The 20,313-nt window shown below is 43.9% G+C and overlaps 1 protein-coding gene across 1 annotated transcript in view; it reads right to left on the reverse strand.

The window, feature by feature from the left end:
* Window positions 1-5,265: 5,265 nt before the first annotated feature.
* Window positions 5,266-20,313, reverse strand: part of TMC2 (transmembrane channel like 2) — a 108,643-nt gene continuing 93,595 nt past the window's right edge. The window contains exons 19-21 of the mRNA XM_065521815.1: window positions 11,109-11,187; window positions 9,511-9,628; window positions 5,266-5,483 (exon numbers count right to left, since the gene is read on the reverse strand). Of these exons, the coding sequence (XP_065377887.1) occupies window positions 5,266-5,483; window positions 9,511-9,628; window positions 11,109-11,187 (415 nt within the window). The remainder of the gene's footprint in view (window positions 5,484-9,510; window positions 9,629-11,108; window positions 11,188-20,313) is intronic.

The raw sequence follows: 20,313 nt of genomic DNA on the forward strand, positions 1-20,313 counted from the left end.
ATGGGGCCTATTTCTTTTTCTCTGTCCATAAGACTATTCGCCCATTGGGAAGAACCATACAGTATATCATCTGACCTTTTTCATTTAGATCAGCCTATGGCTAACTATGTCATGTTGGTGTACATTAGCCCAGGGTTTTTACTCTGGCGACACTGATGGGGACCTATGGAAGTGGAATGTGCTATTTAAATTTCAGTGCCAGGCCATGCATGGTGGCTCACGCCTGTAATCCCAGCACTTTGGGAGGCCGAGGTGGGTGGATCACTTGAGGTCAGGAGTTCAAGACCAGCCTAGCCAACATGGTGACACCCCATCTCTACTAAAAATACAAAAATTAGCCGGGCGTGGTGGTGGGTGCCTGTAATCCCAGCTACTTGGGAGGCTGAGGCAGGAGAATCGCTTGAACCTGGGAGTTGGAGGCTGCAGTGAGCCAAGATCACTCCATTGTACTCCAACCTAGGCGACAGCGAGATTCCATCTCAAAAATAAATAAATAAATAAACAAATTAATTAATTAATTCAGTGCCTTGGGAGAGCTTCGGGAAAGGAAATTGCATGAAACTACCACAAGAGGGTGGCACTTTATACTCATTTTGTGAGTGAGAAAATGCTCATATAAAATTTAAAAGGCTTTCTAGCAATTCCTGGGCTCTTTTCTCAAAAGTGGAAAGAAACCCTGCAACATTCTTTGGCAGTGAGTTACATGTATACGCAACATTTCTTTATAAAGACACAGAAGAAGGGAAGGCACCTTGGGAAGGTGGTTTAGTCCAGCATTCCTTGTCTTTTTTGGCAATGATGACGTGGCAGCTTCTGCAGCCTGGCCGTTGATTAGGATTATAGGGCACAGGGTGCTGTTGTGTTTATCCCCCGAGCCTGAGGATGTTAGATTTTATCCATGCCTGTGATGATAGCTGTTATTTATTGAGTACTTAGCATAATGCTTGGTACGTTACAGTCTTACCTCCATCAACTTGTTGAATCGTCACAGACAGATTTGGAGTTTGGTTTTATATGACAGACACAGTTCAGTGATAAGAGTTTTCTGTATCCTCTGTGTACCTCATCTACCCCAACTATGACCTTGGGCCTTTCTACGTGTTTTTCGAACTACTACTACGTTGAAAGATAAAGTATCTGGCACAACACTGCAGACAGTTGTCTTTAATAGCAATCCTCACACTCTAAAAACAAACTTGCTTAGAAGATTTGATGGTACAAAATCACACCTGGTGATTTTGCCATTGAAAATTATACTTCAGTTTTTATTCCCTAGGAATCAAAAAGGATACAGTTCCTATCTTAGTTTTGTTTATTTTTGGTTTTGAGACAAGGTCCCTCACTCTGTCACCCAGGCTGTAGTGCAGTGGTGTTGTCTTGGCTCACTGCAACCTCTGCCTCCTGGGCTCAAGCGATCCTTCCCGTCGCAGCCTTCTGAGTAGTTGGGACTATAGGTGTGCACTGGCTAATTTTTGTATTTTTTGTAGAAATGGAGTATCACCGTGTTGCCCAGCTGGTCTCAAACTCCTGGGTTCAAGCGATCCACCTGCCTCAGCCTCCAAAATGCTGGGGTTACAGGCGTGAGCCACCATGCCTGTCCCCTATCCTTAGTTTTAAAGGCATCTCTTGAAAACAGCATATAGGATTTTAAAATCTCCATCAGATAGTCTTTGCCTTCTATCTAGAAGTTTAGTCCATTTGCATTTATTTTGATTCCTGATATAGTTTGGTTTATTTCTTTCATCTTACGTGCTTTATATTTGTTGTGCTATTTTTGTTTATTTGCCTTTTTCTTCCCGTTTTGGAGGCACTATCAACCTAATGCCACTTTTTTTTTCTTTTTGAGATGGGGTTTTGCTCTTGTTGCCTAGGCTGGAGTGCAATGGCACGATCTTGGCTCACCGCAACCTCTGCCTCCCGGATGCAAGCGATTCTCCTGCCTCAGCCTCCCGAGTAGCTGGGATTACAGGCATGAGCCACCATGCACAGTTAATTTTGTATTTTTAGTAGAGACAGGGTTTCTCCATGTTGGTCAGGCTGGTCTTGAACTCCTTACCTCAGGTGTCTGCCCTCCGCAGCGTCCCAAAGTGTTGGGATTACAGGCGTGAGCCACTGGGCCTGGCCTAATGCCACTTTTAATTAAAATTTCCACTGAAGGATTAAAAAAAAGTAAAAAAGAAGACAAAAATGGGTGTAATTTTGTAATTCTGAAAGTCTTTTTTCTTTTTTTTTTTTTTTTGAGATGGAGTCTCGCTGTGTTGCCAGGCTGGAGTGCAGTGGCATGATCTCAGCTCACTGCAACCTCTGCCTCCCGGGTTCAAGTGATTCTCCTGCCTTAGCTTCCCGAGTAGCTGGGACTATAGGCGCGCACCACCACACCCAGCTGATTTTTGAATTTTTGGTAGAGACGGAGTTTCACCATGTTGGCCAGGCTGGTCTCAAACTTCTGACCTCAAGTGATCCACCCACCTCGGCCTCCCAAAGTGCTGGGATTACAAGCATGAACCACTACGCCTGGCCAGAGTTTTCTTGATAGAGGTCTTGTAATTATTTGAATTAGAAACTTTTCTGTTAAAGTATGTCCACAAATTCTTTGATAACCCTCCCTTCAAGAAGTGAAGCCTAATTCCCTTCCCTTCCAGTGTGAGCTAGACTTAGTGACTCAGTTCTAATGAGTAAAAGTGGTGGAATTGATAGTGTGACTTCCGAGACTAGGTCATAAGAGGCATTGGGCTTCCTCCTTGCTCTCCCTCTCCGATCACTTGCTCTGGGGGAAACCAGCAGCCATGTTGTGAGGACACCCAAGCAGCTCTATGGAGAGGCCCACATGGAGAGTAACCACGGTCGCCTGTCAATAGCCAGCAAGGAACAAAAGCCTCCTACCAATAGTCATGTGTAAGCCATGTTGAGAGCAGATCTTTCAGTCCCAGTTAGACCTTCCAATAATTGTAGCCCTAGCTGAGAATTTGACTGAAATATCCAGAACCACATCTGCCTAGTTAAGCCACTCCCAAATTTATAACCCACAGAACAGAAACCACGTACAATAATACATAATTGTTTATTGTTTTAGGCTGTTACGTTTTGGGAATAATTTGTTATGCAGCGTTAGATAACACATACATTCCGTCACATAAAATTACACTTCCTCAGATCAGGATGGTTTGTTTGTGTTTGTGGTGGGTATTTATGTGTATTAGTAACCAGTGGAGGCCTGACAGTAATCACTAGGGGGCCAATGGCTCAGGCAGGCAGAGTGTTCCCTTCCTCAGGGCCTGGCATTCTGATGCAGAAGGCCAGGTGTTGGTGTGGTGGCCATCTTGGGGCCTTCTGGTCCTGATTGGTTGGGTTACAGTGCCAGGATCCCTGTATTGAGGCCTCAGGTAGGTTAGCTTGGGGGAAGGCATATGACACACAGGCAGTTTTGGATTTAGGAGCTGGACCTGGGTTCCATGGAAATCAGGCATTGCAACATCTTCATTAGCCTTGCCAGGAGATAGATTGGTGTGAAATAATTTATCCTGTTTCTCCTGGTCACGTGTCCCTATTCCATTGCAGTTCGTATATGTGAAGTTTTGGTGCTGGATTGAGAAGGGAAAGGATTTAGGAGGGAAGTTAGAAATTATTTTAATTATACAGCTTATGGAATTGCTGTAAAAATCTTCATCTCTCTACCAGGGCTTTACCTGACTTTCTGGGTCTGGAGGATTCTCCTGAGAACCCCTGGGGACCTGGTTGGGTGGTGGCTGTAACAGCTGATGAGGTTAAGGTGGCAGACTCTCTTTAGAACACTCAGAGACGTGGGTGAGAGGGTCCCTTGATCCTGAGGCCACACTGCTCACCTGGGTCTGGGAGCACGGAATGGAGGAAAGGAAGGAGCTGTCCGCAAGATAGCTGGGCTGTTGCAGAGTCCTGGACTGCGACTCCCACCCTATCAAGGCTCTGCCCTTGCCATCAAGGCCTTAATGGTCTGGCCCCCGGCTTCTTCCCCCTAAGAAATATTCTGCATAGAACCATGATATGACACTAAGTGAACATAGAATCCCCAGAGACGATGCTCTGCATTGTACCTTTTGCAAAACTCTTCAAAGAAACCATCTTCGAGGTCCCTTGTACAATAATCAGGTTATCAAATTCCTTTTAGAATTTGGTGCATAAAAGAGATTTTTCTGCCCTGGGTAAGGCAGGTTTCCTTCCAAGATAAGAGGCACTGGGCAGCTCACTTGCTCCTGTGATTCACTGTTAGGAGGCTGCCCTCCAGGTTTTGTGCTCCGTGGTGTGAGCTTCGCTTGGGCTGGGTACTGGGGTATCACCAGTCTTCCCACCAGTCCCACTCACCATGACTGGTCTTTGGTCCATTTACCTTTATTTTCATTCACTTTCATTTATTTATTTATTTGTAGAGACAAGGGTCTTGCTATGGTGCTCAGGCTCGTCTTAAACCCCTGGCCTCCCACTTCAGCCTCTTAAAGTGTTTGGATTACAGGTGTGAGCCACTACTCCTGGCCAGACTTGTTGTTGTTGTTGTTGTTAAGACAGGGTCTCACACTGTTGCCCAGACTGGAGTGTAGTGACATGATCTTAGCTAACTGCAACCTCTGCCTCCTGGGCTCAAGTGATCCTTCTGCCTCAGCTTCCTAAGTAACTGGGATGACAGGTGCGTACCACCATGCCTGGCTAATTTTTTTGTAGAGATGGGGTTTTGCCACGTTGCCCAGGCTGGTCTTGAACTCCTGGGCTCAAGCGATCCACCCACCTCGGCCTCTCAAAGTGCTGGGGCTACAGGTTTGAGCCACTGTGCCTGGCCTGGACCTTCCATTTAAACCAGCTCACTTCCTCTGGATTGAGAAATGTAGGCCCTTCCGCATCCCCCTCCCAGCTAGGGAAGCTGGCAGAAACCCGTGTCCTAAACTGTGTCCCATGGAAAAAGTCTACGAGGGTGGTCATGGCCCTTCCCCAACTCCCAAAATCTGGAGGCGATGTCAACTACTGCGAGTGTGGGGTTCAGAGCTGTCTGGACCAAGATATTGGTGAGGGCAGTTAGTGCAGAGATGCCTCCAGGTTCCCTAAAAGACAGGTGAAGCCACTGTCTTCCTCCTTTGGTAGCTGACAAGGGCCTGAAGGAATCAAAGTTCACACATTCCAAGAGAGGAGAGAGAGCATGTATCTGAGAGGAAAGAGGGGAGAGAACCTCAATTTGGTATATGTGAAACTGGGGAACTTGAGGATCAGCCCCAGGATGGAGGCTCCCTGGAGTCCCATCCATCAGTGCGGAGGTCTCTGAGCACTCTTCCCAGAGGCTGACCTCCACAGATGAGTCTGAGATGGGGCGTGGCCAGAATCTGGTTTGACTCCAGGGGGCCGAGATATAGGAAGGTGTCCAGAGGCAGGCAGCGCGGTCCAGCTGGCAGAATTGGAGGTTCCAGGACCCTGAGCCTTCTTGTCCGTGGCCTGGCTTTGGCTGGCAGAGGGAGGCGTGGTCTCTGGAAAATGAACCAAGACAAGAAAGAGGAAGTGGGAGATTTTGTACAGGTTGAATTGGAGCTCTCTGGAGCCGCCCTGCGGTGTGTGTAAGTTTTAGTCCATTTGGTGATGTGAGAGCTGTCAGATTGTGCTCAGCTGTCTCGGGGTCACCTTGGCCTGGCTTTTGCATAAACACATCTGTTGGAGGAGTATGGTCTGCTGGCTAGAGAACTTGATTTTGAACCCTGGCCTTAGGCTAGACTCTCTGATCCCGGGTTTTCTAGAGTATAAAATTGAGACAAGAATAACAGCAACTTTGCAGGGTGACTGCCAGGGTCAAATGTGATGATGGAAGGGAAAGGGCTGTGGGAAGTGTTTGGAATCAAATCTACTTTCCAATCCTTCATTAACTTGTTTCCTTCCCCTCCTCTATCTCCAAGTTAGGGACAATGACTGCTCTCTACTAAACCCAGTCCCTCTTGTTCTGGGACACAGAAATGGGCTCTGGTTCCCTTGTGGATGAGTGTGGCCTATGCTGGAGTTCCAGGCTTTGATGGGACCACATCCAGGTGTGTCCCCTAAGCTCTTCCCCTTGCACTAGCTTGATGCAGGCAGAGCCACAAGATGGAAGGAGCCAGGGTCCCCATATCAGCACTTGTGGCTGTCAGGTGAAAACACCCAGTTTAAACTTTGTGTTGAGTGAGAAGTGAACTTTTATGGTGTCTGAGCCACTAGCCATTTTGGGTCTCTTTGTTGCAGCAGCTAGTATCATTTTATTATAGCTAATACTTAGTAATAATAAATAAATAAATAAAATGCCAGTTACTAAGAAATTGGAATGCTTGTATAAAAAAAAGGGTCAGGCCGGGTGCAGTGGCTCATGCCTGTAATCCCAGCACTTTGGGAGGCCATTTGAGGTGGATCACTTGAGGCTGATCATTTGAGGTCAGGAGTTTGAGATTAGCCTGGTCAACATGGTGAAATCCCATCTCTGCTAAAAATACAAAAATTAACCAGGCATGGTGGCAGGTGCCTGTAATCCCAACCACTCAGAAGGCTGAGCAGGAGAATCGCTTGAACCTGGGAGGCAGAGATTGCAGTGATCAGAGATTGCGCCACTGCACTCCAGCCTGGGCAACAGAGTGAGACTGTTTCAAAAAAATAAAGTTCAGATTCCTAAACTGTCAGTCATTCCTTATGCATCTCATTCACTTCTTACATCCAAGGCTAAAGTGTCTGCATGCATATACTGTTTAATTTTAAAACAGAGATGATCTTTGGAAAATGGGATCACCTCAGAGATGGTCTGTTTCAACTTGAACTGTCCTCACTCCTAATTTGAGATGGTCTATGATCACTCCACTTTGAAGCCCCAGGATATTTTCACTTGACCTTAGCCAAAAGGCCGAGAAGCAATAGCCCCAAGATACTTTCTTGGGAACTTTTTATGTGGACTTTTCTCACTCTATTATTCTAGATATTCCAGTGCTTCTCTTTTCAGAGAATATAAACTATAGCACACATTGCTTAAAGATGCAGATACATTCTGAGAAATGCATCATTAGGTGATTTTGTTGTGTGACCATCATAGAATGTACTTACCCAAACCTAGATGGCATGGCCTGTTGTACACATAGGCTATATGGTTTAGCCTATTGCTCCTAGACTGTAAACCTGCCCAACACCTACTGTACCGAATACTTTAGGCAGTTGGAACATAATGGTAAATATATGTGTATGTAAACATAGAAAGGGTAGAGTATGTGAAATATGACAAATGGTAAACCTGTCTAGGGCACTGACCATGAATGGAGCTTGCAGGACTGGAAGTTGCTCCAGGTGAGTCAGTGAGTGAGTGATGAGTGAATGTGAAAGCTCAGGACACCACTGTCACTGCTGCAGACTTTATAAACACTGTACACTTAGATTACACTCAATTTACAAACATTTTTTCTAGACCAGGCACGGTGGCTCAGGCCTGTAATCCCAGCACTTTGGGAGGCCTGAGGCGGGTGGATCATGAGGTCAGAAGTTCAAGACCAGCCTGGCTGACATGGTGAAACCCTGTCTCTACTAAAAATACAAAATATTAGCCAGGCATGGTGGTGGGCACCTGTAATCCCAGCTACTTAGGAGGCTGAGGCAGGAGAATCACTTGAGCCCTGGAGGTGGAGGCGGCGGTGAGCCGAGATCACACCACTGCATTCCAGCCTGGGTGACAGAGCGAGACTCCATCTCAAAATAAAAAAAAAAGTTTTCTTTCTTCAATAATAAACCTTAGCTTATTGTAACTTTTCTATTTTATAAACTTTTAAATTTTAAAAAACATTTTGTCTCTTTTATAATAACAGTTGGCTTAAAACACAAATACAGTGACCACCTGTACAAAAATATTTTTCTTTATATCCTTATTTGATAAGCTTTTTCTGATTTTAAACTAAGAATTTTTTTTCTTTTTATGTTTTAAATTTTTCTTGTTAAAAACTAATATACAACACACACATTAGCCTAGGTCTACAAAGGGTTGGGATCATCAATATCACTGTCTTCCACCTCCATATCTTGTCCCACTGGAAGGTCTTCAAGGGCAATAACACACATGGAGCTGTCATCTCCTGTGATAACAATGCCTTCTTCTGGAATGCCTCCTGAAGGACCTGCATGAGGCTGTTTTATAGTTAACTATTTTTTATATAAGTAGAAGGAATCTACTCTATAGTATAGTAAACACATAAGCCAGTAACACAATTATCAAGTATTCTGTACCGTATATAATTGTATGTGCTAGATTTTTTTTTTTTTTTTTTTGAGACGGAGTCTTGCTCTGTCCCCTAGGCTGGAGTGCAGTGGCCACATCTCAGCTCACTGCAAGCTCCGCCTCCCGGGTTTACGCCATTCTCCTGCCTCAGTCTCCCGAGTAGCTGGGACTGCAGGCACCCGCCACCTCGCCCGGCTAGTTTTTTGTATTTTTTAGTAGAGATGGGGTTTCACTGTGTTAGCCAGGATGGTCTCGATCTCCTGACCTCGTGATCCACCCGCCTCGGCCTCCCAAAGTGCTGGGATTACAGGCTTGAGCCACCGCGCCCGGCCTTTTTTTTTTTTTTTTTTTTTTTTTTTTTTTTTTTTTTTTTTTTTTTGAGATGCAGTCTTGCTCTGTCGCCCAGGCTGGAGTGCAGTGGCGCAATCTTAGCTCACTGCAAGCTCTGCCTCCCGGGTTCACGCCATTCTCCTGCCTCAGCCTCCCCAGCAGCTGGGACTACAGGCGCCCGCCACCACGCCCGGCTAATTTTTTGTATTTTTAGTAGAGACGGGGTTTCACTGTGTCAGCCAGGGTGGTCTTGATTTCCTGACCTCGTAATCCGCCCACCTCAGCCTCCCAAAGTGCTGGAATTACAGGCTTGAGCCACCGGGCCTGGCCTAGACTTTTATGTAACTGGCAGTTCAGTAGGCTTGTTTACAACAGCTCACAACAAAGACATGAGGCCGGGCGCGGTGCCTGTAGTCCCAGCTACTGGGGAGGCTGAGGTAGGAGAATGGTGTAAACCCGGGAGGCGGAGCTTGTAGTGAGCTGAGATCCGGCCACTGCACTCCAGCCTGGGCCACAGAGCGAGACTCCGCCTCAAAAAAAAAAAAAAACCAAAGACATGAGTAATGTGTTTTGCTACAATGTTGACAGTTACATCACTTGGCAATAGGAATTTTTCAGCTCCATTATAATCTTATGGGGCCGCTGTATATGTGTTCCATGGTTGATCCAAATGTTATTAAGGGGTGTATGATGGCACTACTGCCAGCTGGTATTCACTGGCTCATTCTCTGTGCCAGGAATTCTGGTAGGCACTTTACATGCATGATTTCGTCTCATCTTCACCATCCCATGAGGCAGGTGCTATGATTGACCCCTATATTCACCTGCCCAACTTCATCAGCTAATAATTGTTAGGATTCTGATTTCAATCCCAGAACAGTCTGATTTCACACTGTTTCATAGGCTCTTTACACCTTTCCATGTGGCCTTGTAAAACATAATCATGACAAAGAGCTTACCTTCCTTGGTGAGTTGGAGCTGGGTGGCATTTTTGGAGCTGTTTTTAGGTGTGTCCCCTGAATCTCTGGCTGTGGCTTTGCCTTTCACAGATTTGTGGCTCTTCTCAACTTCACGGAGCTGCACAAAATAATGAACTGTTGGTCCTGGCCCAGGAAATGGGTATTTGAGGCTCAGAGGTGCTGAGAGTGATTTTTTTTTTTTTTTTTTTTTTTTTTTTTTTTTTTTTTGAGACAGAGTCTCACTCTGTTGCCCAGGCTGGAGTGCAGCGGCATGAACTTGGGTCACTGCAACCTTTGCCTTCTGGGTTCAAGCGATTCTCCGGCCCTCAGCCTCTCGAGTAACTGGGATTACAGGTGTGTGCCACCATACCTGGCTAATTTTTGCATTTTTAGTAGAAACAGGTTCACCATGTTGGCCCGGCTGGTCTTCAACTCCTGACTTCAGGTGATCCACCGGCCTCGGCCTCACAAAGTGCTGGGATTACAGGTGTGAGCCACCATGCCTGGCCTGTTTTCAGTTCTTGGTAACTACCTTAAACTGCCTGTTACTGGTCCTCACAACTGATTGGAGAGGGCAGCCTGAGGCTCTCAGATTCGCACAGCTATTGAAGGAACATGGGGCCTGAGGACAGCAACCCTTCCAATCCTCTATTTCAGTGGTTTTCTGTACCTGAGCAGGAGCCCAGCGAGATTAACAGAAGAAGGGGCTTGGCACGGTGGCTCATGCCTGTAATCCCAGCACTTTGGGAGGCTGAGGCGGGTGGATCACGAGGTCAAGATATGGAGACCATCCTGGCCGACATGTTGAAACCCCATCTCTACTAAAAATACAAAAATTAGCTGGGTGTGGTGGTATGTGCCTGTAGTCCCAGCTATTTGGGAGGCCAAGGCAGGAGAATCACTTGAACCTGAGAGGTGGAGGTTGCAGTGAGCTGAGATCGTGCCACTGCACTCCAGCCTGGTGACAGAGCGAGACTCCATCTAAAAAACAAAAACAAACAAACAAAAAACCAGAAGAAGGTGTGGATGGGGTACCAGTAGCAAGACAGATGAGATTCATTCCGGAAGAGGGACAGAGAAAGCAAGGACAGGGCTTAGGGAGGGTTAGGGTCTGAATTTTAGGGAGTGTGTGTGTGTGTCAGGAGAGAGCAGTCAGAAGTAGGGTATCGGCTGGGATGTTGAGAGAGGCTTCCCACGTGTGAAGGAGACTCAGGAGATCTTTTAGGCTAAAGGGCACAAGAAATACGTCATTTTGACAACATTTCTTTTAGTATTTAAATATTCACTTGAATCTGTAGGAATTACTGTGGGTACTGGGTTTTTCTGTATGGGCGTTGGTTGAACTCACTGAATTTCTCCTGTTCTTTAGCAGCCTGTCGACATTTAAGTCATTATTGTCACAAATCACCAAATAGCCTCAATAATATAAATGCATGCTGTTGAATCTCACAAGGCTACTTGCTATGATACAGATATTTTGGTATTTGGTTTAGAAGAAAGCCATTTAGATAACACAGCTGGGCTCACAAAGCAAATTAGCAAAAACCAAAAACATGATTTCTTTTGACCCTCCAGGAGGAAACTTCCAACAGACTCACCGCTTGGATTTTCTTCCTCAGCTGGGCATTAGCTCGGGAAAGGCTTTTGGAAACTGAGTTCAGGTAGTAAATGGCCAAGCTGCAAGAGAAAAGCATGCCTCCTGTGGTCCTGTGATCTTGGCAGATGACAGGAGCTGGGCACCTTTCTTGGAGAATCAAGGCAGGATTCCTGGAATAGTTACTGAGGCTTTAGGTAGAGGGTGGGTGTCCTACCATCTTCTTTTCTCAGTGTGGAGAAGGTCCTGGATGCCCCTGCATCCTCTCTATTTCATTACGCATGGGCATGACTACATAGCTCTAGCTCTGAGAGTGCTCAGTAAAGGTTGGCTGGAGGAATCATCCCTCTTCTGGGAAATCTGAGGTGGTCAGAGGGTGGCAGGGTTTACTGACTGCAGAAGAAGCTGGTCACATTTCCTGTGCACCTGCCTTGTGCCAAGCCCTGTGCCATGTGCACAGTCCACCCCCACCCCACCCCATCTCATTGACTTTGATAAAAATACCATGAAGCAGAGAGTAGACTTCTATGTTTAAAGACCTGGGTCCTGGGACTCAGTGAGGTTAAATAATTTGCCAAGGTCATCCCACCCATTAGTACTCTGCAGCCCACATTGGAAACCAGTACTTTTTCTACAATTTTCAAGTCCTGAGAGGGGAGAGGTGGAGGTGTTAAGAGACCTCTTCTAAGTTTGCCTAAGAAGCACAATTGCAGACGCTCTGAAGGCCTCCTGCTCAAAGTGCCCTAGCATGTTTGGCCCTGACCTTATGGGTTTTAGAGTCCAGCCCCCATAGGCTCACTGGATGTCTGGGTGTCCTTTGAGGCTGCAGCCCAGGCTTTCTTTTCACAGGACCTAAGATCTGGGGTTATGACTACACAGGACACACAAAAGCCAGGGTGCCACCTGGAGTGGATGCTTTGCCAGCCTATTATCTGCTAGCTTTTATTGTCCATCCTTATTAGTAGCTTTTCTCCATGACTTTCAAGTCTCAGCTGCTCCAGCTTTGGTCTCCAGAACCTTCCCTCTCAGGGCTAGGCCATCCATAGCTGCCTCAGTAGAGCCTGTAAGCCCTCTCCAGCCAGAGAAGAGGAGTCCCATGGTCCTTGGGGCAGGGTGTAGGTCAGAGGCTGTCAAGTGAGCCTTCTGAAGCAAGGATTCAGAGAACTGTGGGCGAGGGGAGGAAAGAATAAAGGACAGGTGAAGAGACCAATTTCTGTTATGTAAGGCTGTTACTCTGGGCCAGGCCTTGCCATTCACCTAATTAGCCCATTTTTTTAAGGGAGGAATCAGAGGTCAGAGAGGTGACTTGTCTGGCTCAAGATCACATGCCCAGCAAATGGTGGATAAAATGCTCATGGGTGGCTATGTACCTCCCAAGGTTGTTTACAAGTTTAGCATTTCTCTTTGGTGCCTTCGGGGTCAGGTTTGGTGTCTGGGTTTCAGAATTTCTCCAGGAGGGCACAGGGCAATCCAAGTGGTCACTATCATGTCATCCCTGTCATGCCAGCAGCAGAGGAAATTGGAAATCAAGGATATAAAACAACATGCAAGGGTTTGCTGTTGGCAATGACAGTATTCAGGGCACAGAGCAGACCTTCAAGAATGGGTGTTACATGAATAGATGAACAAATGAAAGGATTCTACATTCACTCCGGCGCCCTTGGGGCCCTGGAATCTCTGTGAGTCCATGTTCATTTCCAGTAAGCTACCAGAGAGGGTGCTGAAGGAGAGGCACCATTGCAGAGTGTGGAGCTCCAGTTCCCCTCCAGGCTGGCAGCCCTTGAGCAGCAGTCAGGAAACTGACCACAGGGTTGGGGGAGTCTGGTTTCATCAGACTATCCTGGAGCTGAAGAGAGCCCTGATGGGGAGCAGCCATTTCTTGAAATACTTTTTGGGAATTTCAAACGATAGACAGAGACAAAGAGATATTTCTAAGGAACAACAAAGATGATAGTCAAAGAGGGAAAGTTTTAACAAAGTCTTTAAGCCCACCCAAGGCTAAACTAAAGTTCAATTGGATGTCAGCAAAATTGGCAAAGATCTCTGAAAATCCTCTCTTCCTTAAAAGCAGTGATAATGCCAGCAAAAATAGTCAGAATCAATTTTTTTTCAGAACTCAAAATTAACCAAACGTTTGCAGCAAATCTAGGGAGTGTCTTTTCTTTTCTTTTCTTTTTTTTTAGAGTCTCACACTGTCGCCCAGGCTGGAGTACAGTGGCGCAATCTTGACTCACTGCAACCTTTGCCTCCTGGGTTCAAGCAATTCTCCTGCCTCAGCCTCCCAAGTAGCTGGGATTACAGGCGCCCAATACCACACACAGCTAATTTTTGTATTTTTAGTAGGGACAGGGTTTCATCATGTTGGCCAGGCTGGTCTCAAACTCCTGACCTTGTGATTTGCCTGCCTTGGCCTTGCAAAGTGCTGGGATTATAGGTGTGAGCTACTGCGCCTGACCTGGGAGTGCCTTTTCAAGGAAAACAGCTTAATCTGAGAACAGTGAGTTTTGCAGCATCTAAGTTGCCTTGTATCCCCTGTCCTACCCAGTTCTGTAGTAGGTTTGAAAACCAACAGCCCAAAATTTTGGTGAAAATCAGTAGCCTGGCAGTCACTGGAGGAGGTAGAATGGATTTGGAGCACCTTAAAATTCTCATACCCAGAGAATTGTCATTATTTGATTTATCCAGTGGTTGATACTACTCACAAGGCTATCTTTATTTAACCTGGCTCAGAGCCCAATCAGTGTGAACAACCTTTTCTCTGAGATTGGCAAAAGCAATCAGAGGCAATTGTTGAACATCATGGCTGTGCGAAGTGTTGCATGACAGCTGGGACAAACAATAGGCTAACCAAAAAGCTTAAAAGGAGAACTGGGGAATGAGATGTCCAATGGAGGCTTTAAAACACTTTGAAATGTTCCTGGGAATCTAGAGAACTGTGTGCATGATGTGTAAGGCTCTGTGCCTGTCCAGGGCTGTTTGTATGTCCAAGAAAGACTTGAGAAGGCCCTAAGCTCTCACCTCTGGTAACCTTGAGTCTCTGAACAAGCAGTCAGTGAGAACTAAGGTAGCGTTGTAAACTGCCTGGTTGAATGTCGAAGGCATACCCCAGTACATACACAGAGCCTCTTGGGAAATACTGGGAGTCTTACTGGTTCCAGACATGTAAGAAAATGTCTGTCCAGTCAGTAGGTGACTACTAAGCTAACAGAGCACAGACTTTAGTGGCCACACACAACAAAGAAAACAGACTTTACATAATTAGTTCAGAAAAGCTACTAAACAAGAATAACAGCAACAATTGTAACAACAAACAGCAACAACAACAAATGCATGGAAGGGAGGAGAACCTGATTTCCATGTCTGCCATATAATATTATTTAAGATACCCAGTTTTCAACAAAAACTAGTAAGACATGGCTGGGTGCAGTGGCTTACGCCTGTAATCCCAGAACTTTGGGAGGCTGAGGTGGGCGAATCATGAAGTCAGGAGTTCAAGACCAACCTGGCCAACATGGTGAAACCCTGTCTCTACTAAAAATACAAAAAATTAGCTTGACATAGTGGCAGGTGCCTGTAATCCCAGCTACTCGGGAGGCTGGGGCAGGAGAATCACTTGAGCCCAGGAGGTGGAGGTTGCAGTGAGCCGAGATCTTGCCACTGCACTCCAGCCTGGGCAACAGAGCGAGACTCTGTCTCAAAAAACAAACAAACAAACAAAAAACACTAGTAAGACATACAAAGAAAGAAGAAAGTCTGGCCCATACACGGGGAAAAGTAGTCAATAGAAACCATTCCTGAGGAAACCTCAATCCTGCATTTAAGAGACAAAGACTTTAAATCAGTTATGTTAAATACGATCAAATAGTATGATCAAAGAATTAGAGAAAACCATTTCTAAAGAACTGAAAGTATCAAAATGGTGTCTCACCAAATAAATAATTTTAGCAAAAAGAAATAAATAAAAGAACCAAATAGAAATTCTAGAGATGAAATCTACAATAACTGAAATAATAAATTTCCTGGAGGTTCCCAACATATCTGAGTTGACAGAAGAAAGAACCAGCCTGGCCAACATAGTGAAACCCATCTCTACCAAAAATACAAATATTAGCCAGGTGTGGTGGTGCACGCATGTAATCCCAGCTACTTGAGAGGCTGAGGCAGGAGAATTGCTGGAGCCTGGGAGGTGGAGGCTGCAGTGAGCCGAGATTACACCACTGCACTCTAGCCTGGGTGACAGAGTGAGATACTGTCTTGGAAAAAAAAAAAATCAACGAACTTCAAAATAGATCAATTGAGATTATCCAGTCTGAGGAACAGAAAGAAAAAAGAATGAGGTAAAATAACAGAGCCTATGGGACACTTTGAAATGTTCCTGGGACAACATCAAATGTATCAACACATGCCTAATGGGAATCTGAGGAGGAGAGGAAAGACAGAAAGGGTCAGAAAGAATATTTGAGTAAATAATGACTATTTTTAATCAGATTTCATCCCCAAATATGATGAAAAAAATATTAATTTACACAGGAAACTCAACAAATTCCATTCAGGATAAACTCAAAGAGATCTATTCCTAGACATATCATAGCAAATTGAAAAAAAAAAAAAGCCATAGTCAAAGAGAGAATCCTGAAAGAGAAACAAATAATCATATATAAGAAAGCCTCAGAAAGATTAACAGTCCGTTGTTTTTCCATATAAACCTTGGAGGCCAAATGGCAGTGGGATGACATATTTGAAAGATTGAAGGAGAAAGACTATAAACCAAAAATTCTAAATCCAGCAAAACTGTTCTTCAAGAATGAAGGAGAAATTAAGTCATTCCCAGATAAAAACTAAGAGAAGTAATCACTAGCGGACCTACTCTGTAAGAAATGCTAGAGGGAGCTCTTTAGGTTAAAACGAAAAGACACTAGACAGTAACTTGAATCTACATGAAGAAATAAGAGCACTCGTAAAGGTAACTACATGGGTTAATATAAAAGCTAGTATCAATATAGTCTTTGTAACTCTTTTTTCTCCTGTCTTATTTAGTTGGCATAAAATGTATAAAGATGTAATTTGTATGGCAGAAACAACCTGAAGGAGAGAGGAGGAAATGAAGTTGTATAGGAACAAAGTTTTTGTATACTATTATAATTAAGTTGGTATTAATCCAAAGTAGTTTAAGATATTAATTGCAATCTCCAGGGCAATCACTAAGAAAATAACTGAAACAAAATATAGTAAAATAAATTACAAGGGAACTAAAATTATATACTAAAATCTTTAACCCAAAAGAAGGCAGTAATGGAGGAATAAAATAACAAAAATACATAAGACATACAGAAAACAGCAGACATAAATGCCAACTTATTGGTAATTAAATGTAAATGAATCAAACACTCCATATAAAAAGCACAGAGTGACAGAATGGATAAACACTGTGCTTCAGCTATATGCTGTTCCAAAGAAGCGGACTATATTTTATTTTATTTATTTATTTAGCGAGAAGGTCTCATTGTCACCCAGGCTGGAATGCAGTGGCACAAACATGGTTCACTGCAGCCTCAACCTTTTCGGTTCAAGCAATCCTCCACCTTGGTCACCTCCCAAGTAGCTGGAGCTACAAGCACGTGCCACCACACTCAGTTAATTTTTAGAGTTTTTGTAGAGATGGGTCTTGCCATGTTGCCCAGCCTGGTATCAAACTCCTGGGCTCAAGCAATCTTCCTGCCTCCCAAAGTGCTGGTATTACAGGCATGAGCCACCACACCCAGCCTAAAAAGGCACACTTCAGATTTTTAAGGTAAAAATAGATTGAAAGTAAAAGGTTGGGAAACATATTAAGGCAAAAATAGTTAGAGACAAATGGGATTGTTTTTTAATTGTGAAAGGGTCATTTCATCAAGAAAATGTAACAAGTAAAAACATATATGCACCTAACAGCACAGCCTTAAAACATATGAAGGAAAAACAGAATTTAAGGGAGAGATAATGGACAATCCAATAATAATAGTTGGAAATTCAATGCTTTACCTTCGGTAATAGAAACAATTAGAAGGTCAACCACAAAATAGTAGACTTGAACAACTCTAAAAGTTCTATCCAATGCCATCAACTCCTTTTCCTGAGCCTTGAATTTATCAAGGCTCAAGTTCAATATTTATTGTCTTCTACAATCCTAATCCCTTCTTCATCTAAATATTTTTTGGACTTATTATTTGTCATAGTTTTTAAGTCTTACTGATTAGATGTTTTAAATTCAGTCTCAAAGCATATTTGAAAGTGGTACCTTATTGTCTAGGGGTCAGCAAACTTTTTCTGCAGAGGGCCAGGCAATAAATATTTTAGTCTTTCTAGACAATACATTCTTTATCACAACAAGTAAATTTTGTCTTTTTTTTGTGAAAAACAGTCATAGATAATAAATAAATGAATGAGCATGAATGTGTTCCAATAAAACTTTACTTAACAAAATCAAGTGTGGTCTGGATTTAGCTTGTGGACTATGATGACCCCTGGTCTACACCAAAGGAAAAAGATTCTGGCATAGATAGCCATTATACAGGCTGTTTACTGCATAAAAGGCACCTGACTAAGGGGGTGATGGTTGGCTGAAATCTATCCATATTCTGTTTGTCAAATGTGCCCCTTGGCATGGGCCTACCTCTGTCTGAAGGAGTGGGCACCTTTAAAAAATTTGCACAAGGTACTATATGGGCTAGTGGTGGCCCTAAATTCACCACCGCCTTTTGAGGTCACTGTTTTTTTTTTTTTTTTAACTTCTGTAAGAAATCAATAATCAGGAAAGTTACTCCACTTTCCTAATTTCCTGATTTCTTATACCTATGTTACAATGACTTACATTCCCTGGTTGTTTTCTTCCTTATTTCATGAATACACTTAGCCCTCCAAAAAAGCAGCACTGTGCTTAACTGAAAACATTAAAAGCACTCCCCACCCTGTAAATGCAGGAAAAATACAAAAATATATTTTATCACCAAATATGAATTAGCTTGTTTTTCCATGGAAGCTACTAACTAATCCTACAGAGAAAAAAAGATCTAAGAATTAAATAAAATATAACATTTTCATTGTTTACAAATGAGAAAATGACCTGGAAGATTCAAGAACTTTGGTTGAGTAAATATTATAAACAATACACTCGTGGGGTGACTGTATTAGCCTGTTTTCGTACTGCTTTAAAGAACTACCCAAGACTGGGTAATTTATAAAGGAAAGAGATTTAATTGACTCACAGTTCAGCATCGCTGGGGAGGCCTCAGGAAACTTACAGGTGGAAGGTGAAGGGGAAGCAAGGCACCTTCTTCACAAAGTGGCGTGAAGGAGAAGTGCCGAGCAAAGTGGAAGAGCCCCTTATAAAACCATCAGATCTTGTGAGAACTCACTATCACAAGAACAGCATGGGGGAAACTGCCTCCATGAACCAATTACCTCCACCTGGTCCCTCTCTTTAAATGTGGGGACTGTGGTGATTACAATTCAAGATGAAATGTGGATGGGGACACAAAGTCTAGGTATATCAGTGACTGAATACAAAATTTATATATAGAAAATAAATAACATTTACATAGAAAAACAAGAACTAGTGAGAAAGTGTGATGAAAACGCTATCCTAATTTAGTATAAAACATAAAAAGATGAAATGCAGAGGAATATATTTAATAAGAAATGTGCATGAAATTTATGAAGAAAACTTAAAAATATTATTGAGGGACATAAATGAACAAATGATAAGGAATATGGTATTCTTGGATTGGAAAACTTAACAACATAGGCATGCCAATTCTTTCTGACTTTTTTTTTTTTTTTTTTTTTGAGACAAGAGTCTTGCTCTCTTGCCCAGGCTGGAGTGCAGTGGCGTGGTCTTGGCTCACTGCAACCTCTGCCTCCTGAGTTCAAGTGATTCTCCTGCCTCAGCCTCTCAAGTAGCTGGGATTACAGGCACACACCACCACAGCTGGCTGATTTTTGTAGTTTTAGTAGAGACGGGATTTCACCATGCTGGCCAGGCTTGTCTCGAACTCCTGACCTCAGGTGATCTGCCTGCCTTGGCCTCCCAAAGTGCTGGGATTACAGGTGTGAGCCACCATGCCCGGTCTTCTTTCTAACAAACATGATCACAGATTATTTTTGTTGTTGTTCTGGTGCTAGGCAACCTGACTGTGGAAAATCAAATAAACAAAGAGAGCAAAGACTTCTTTTTCTGGTCTTCACTGAAGGACTTGTATTGGTCCAGCTTTGCAGAGAAAAACAACTGTAAATGCTGAGCAAAATTTACAAAACTGTAGTTTAAGACATGGGAGAGTGACGAAACTGGCAGACTAAAGGGGCTGGAAGCTTGAGAGAAGGGAAGCATGTGAGGTGAGCCCTACATTCCTCCAGGGTTTCTCCCTGAGAGTATTTTCCAATTTGTGACCTAGAAGCAGAGTCCAAGCAGAAAGTGGAAATGCTACAATGTGGAGAAGATGCAGGTCAGAGTTAATTACTGCCAGAGTCTTTGGGACTTGAGGGACAGAATCCCAGAGAAGAACAAATTGCTGATAAATAAGCCAAACTCTGCGTACATATTGCCCTCAAATGATTGACCAATTCTTCAATTGCTTCAGGAAGCCCAGAAGAAAATGACACCAGGGAGGCTGAAGAGCAGAGCAGAGATTTCACAGTGGCTGTAGCAGTACTATTGGAGAAAGAGTATAAGCAAAGACTGCAGAATTGGGAAAAGAGAGAATGGGTTTCAAGCCCTGCCAAGGTGGAGGGTGTTGGAGGCTGAAAGAATGAGGGTCGTGATCAACTCAGTATACCACTGGAGGCTATATGAGTAAACAGCAAACTGTTCTCATGAATGCAGGATGTTGGCAAGCTGACCACTATGTCGGCGCCCAGAAGGAATGCTGAGGGCAGTCACACCCCAGGCGCAGTGTTTCTTGTGATTAGGCACATCTGAGGCCTGTTAGCAATGATGTGAACCTGTGATCAATCAAACAGCTGACCATTACCTCCTTCTCCCTGCTCTTTCTACCCAATAAATATGAAGGGCTGTAGAAGCTCAGGGCTGCCTTTGCTCACTAGAAGCAAGGAGTTCCCTGACCCCTTCTTTAAAACAAATCCTTTTTTCTTTGTCTTCATTTCTGTGTTTGTCCTCCTTCGTTCAGTCCTGTAGTAACTGTCACAAGAGGGAATTGGTAAACACTGTAGGCTTT

This window comes from Macaca fascicularis, chromosome 10 (assembly GCF_037993035.2).
Source record: "Macaca fascicularis isolate 582-1 chromosome 10, T2T-MFA8v1.1".
Classification (NCBI taxonomy): Eukaryota; Metazoa; Chordata; class Mammalia; order Primates; family Cercopithecidae; genus Macaca; species Macaca fascicularis.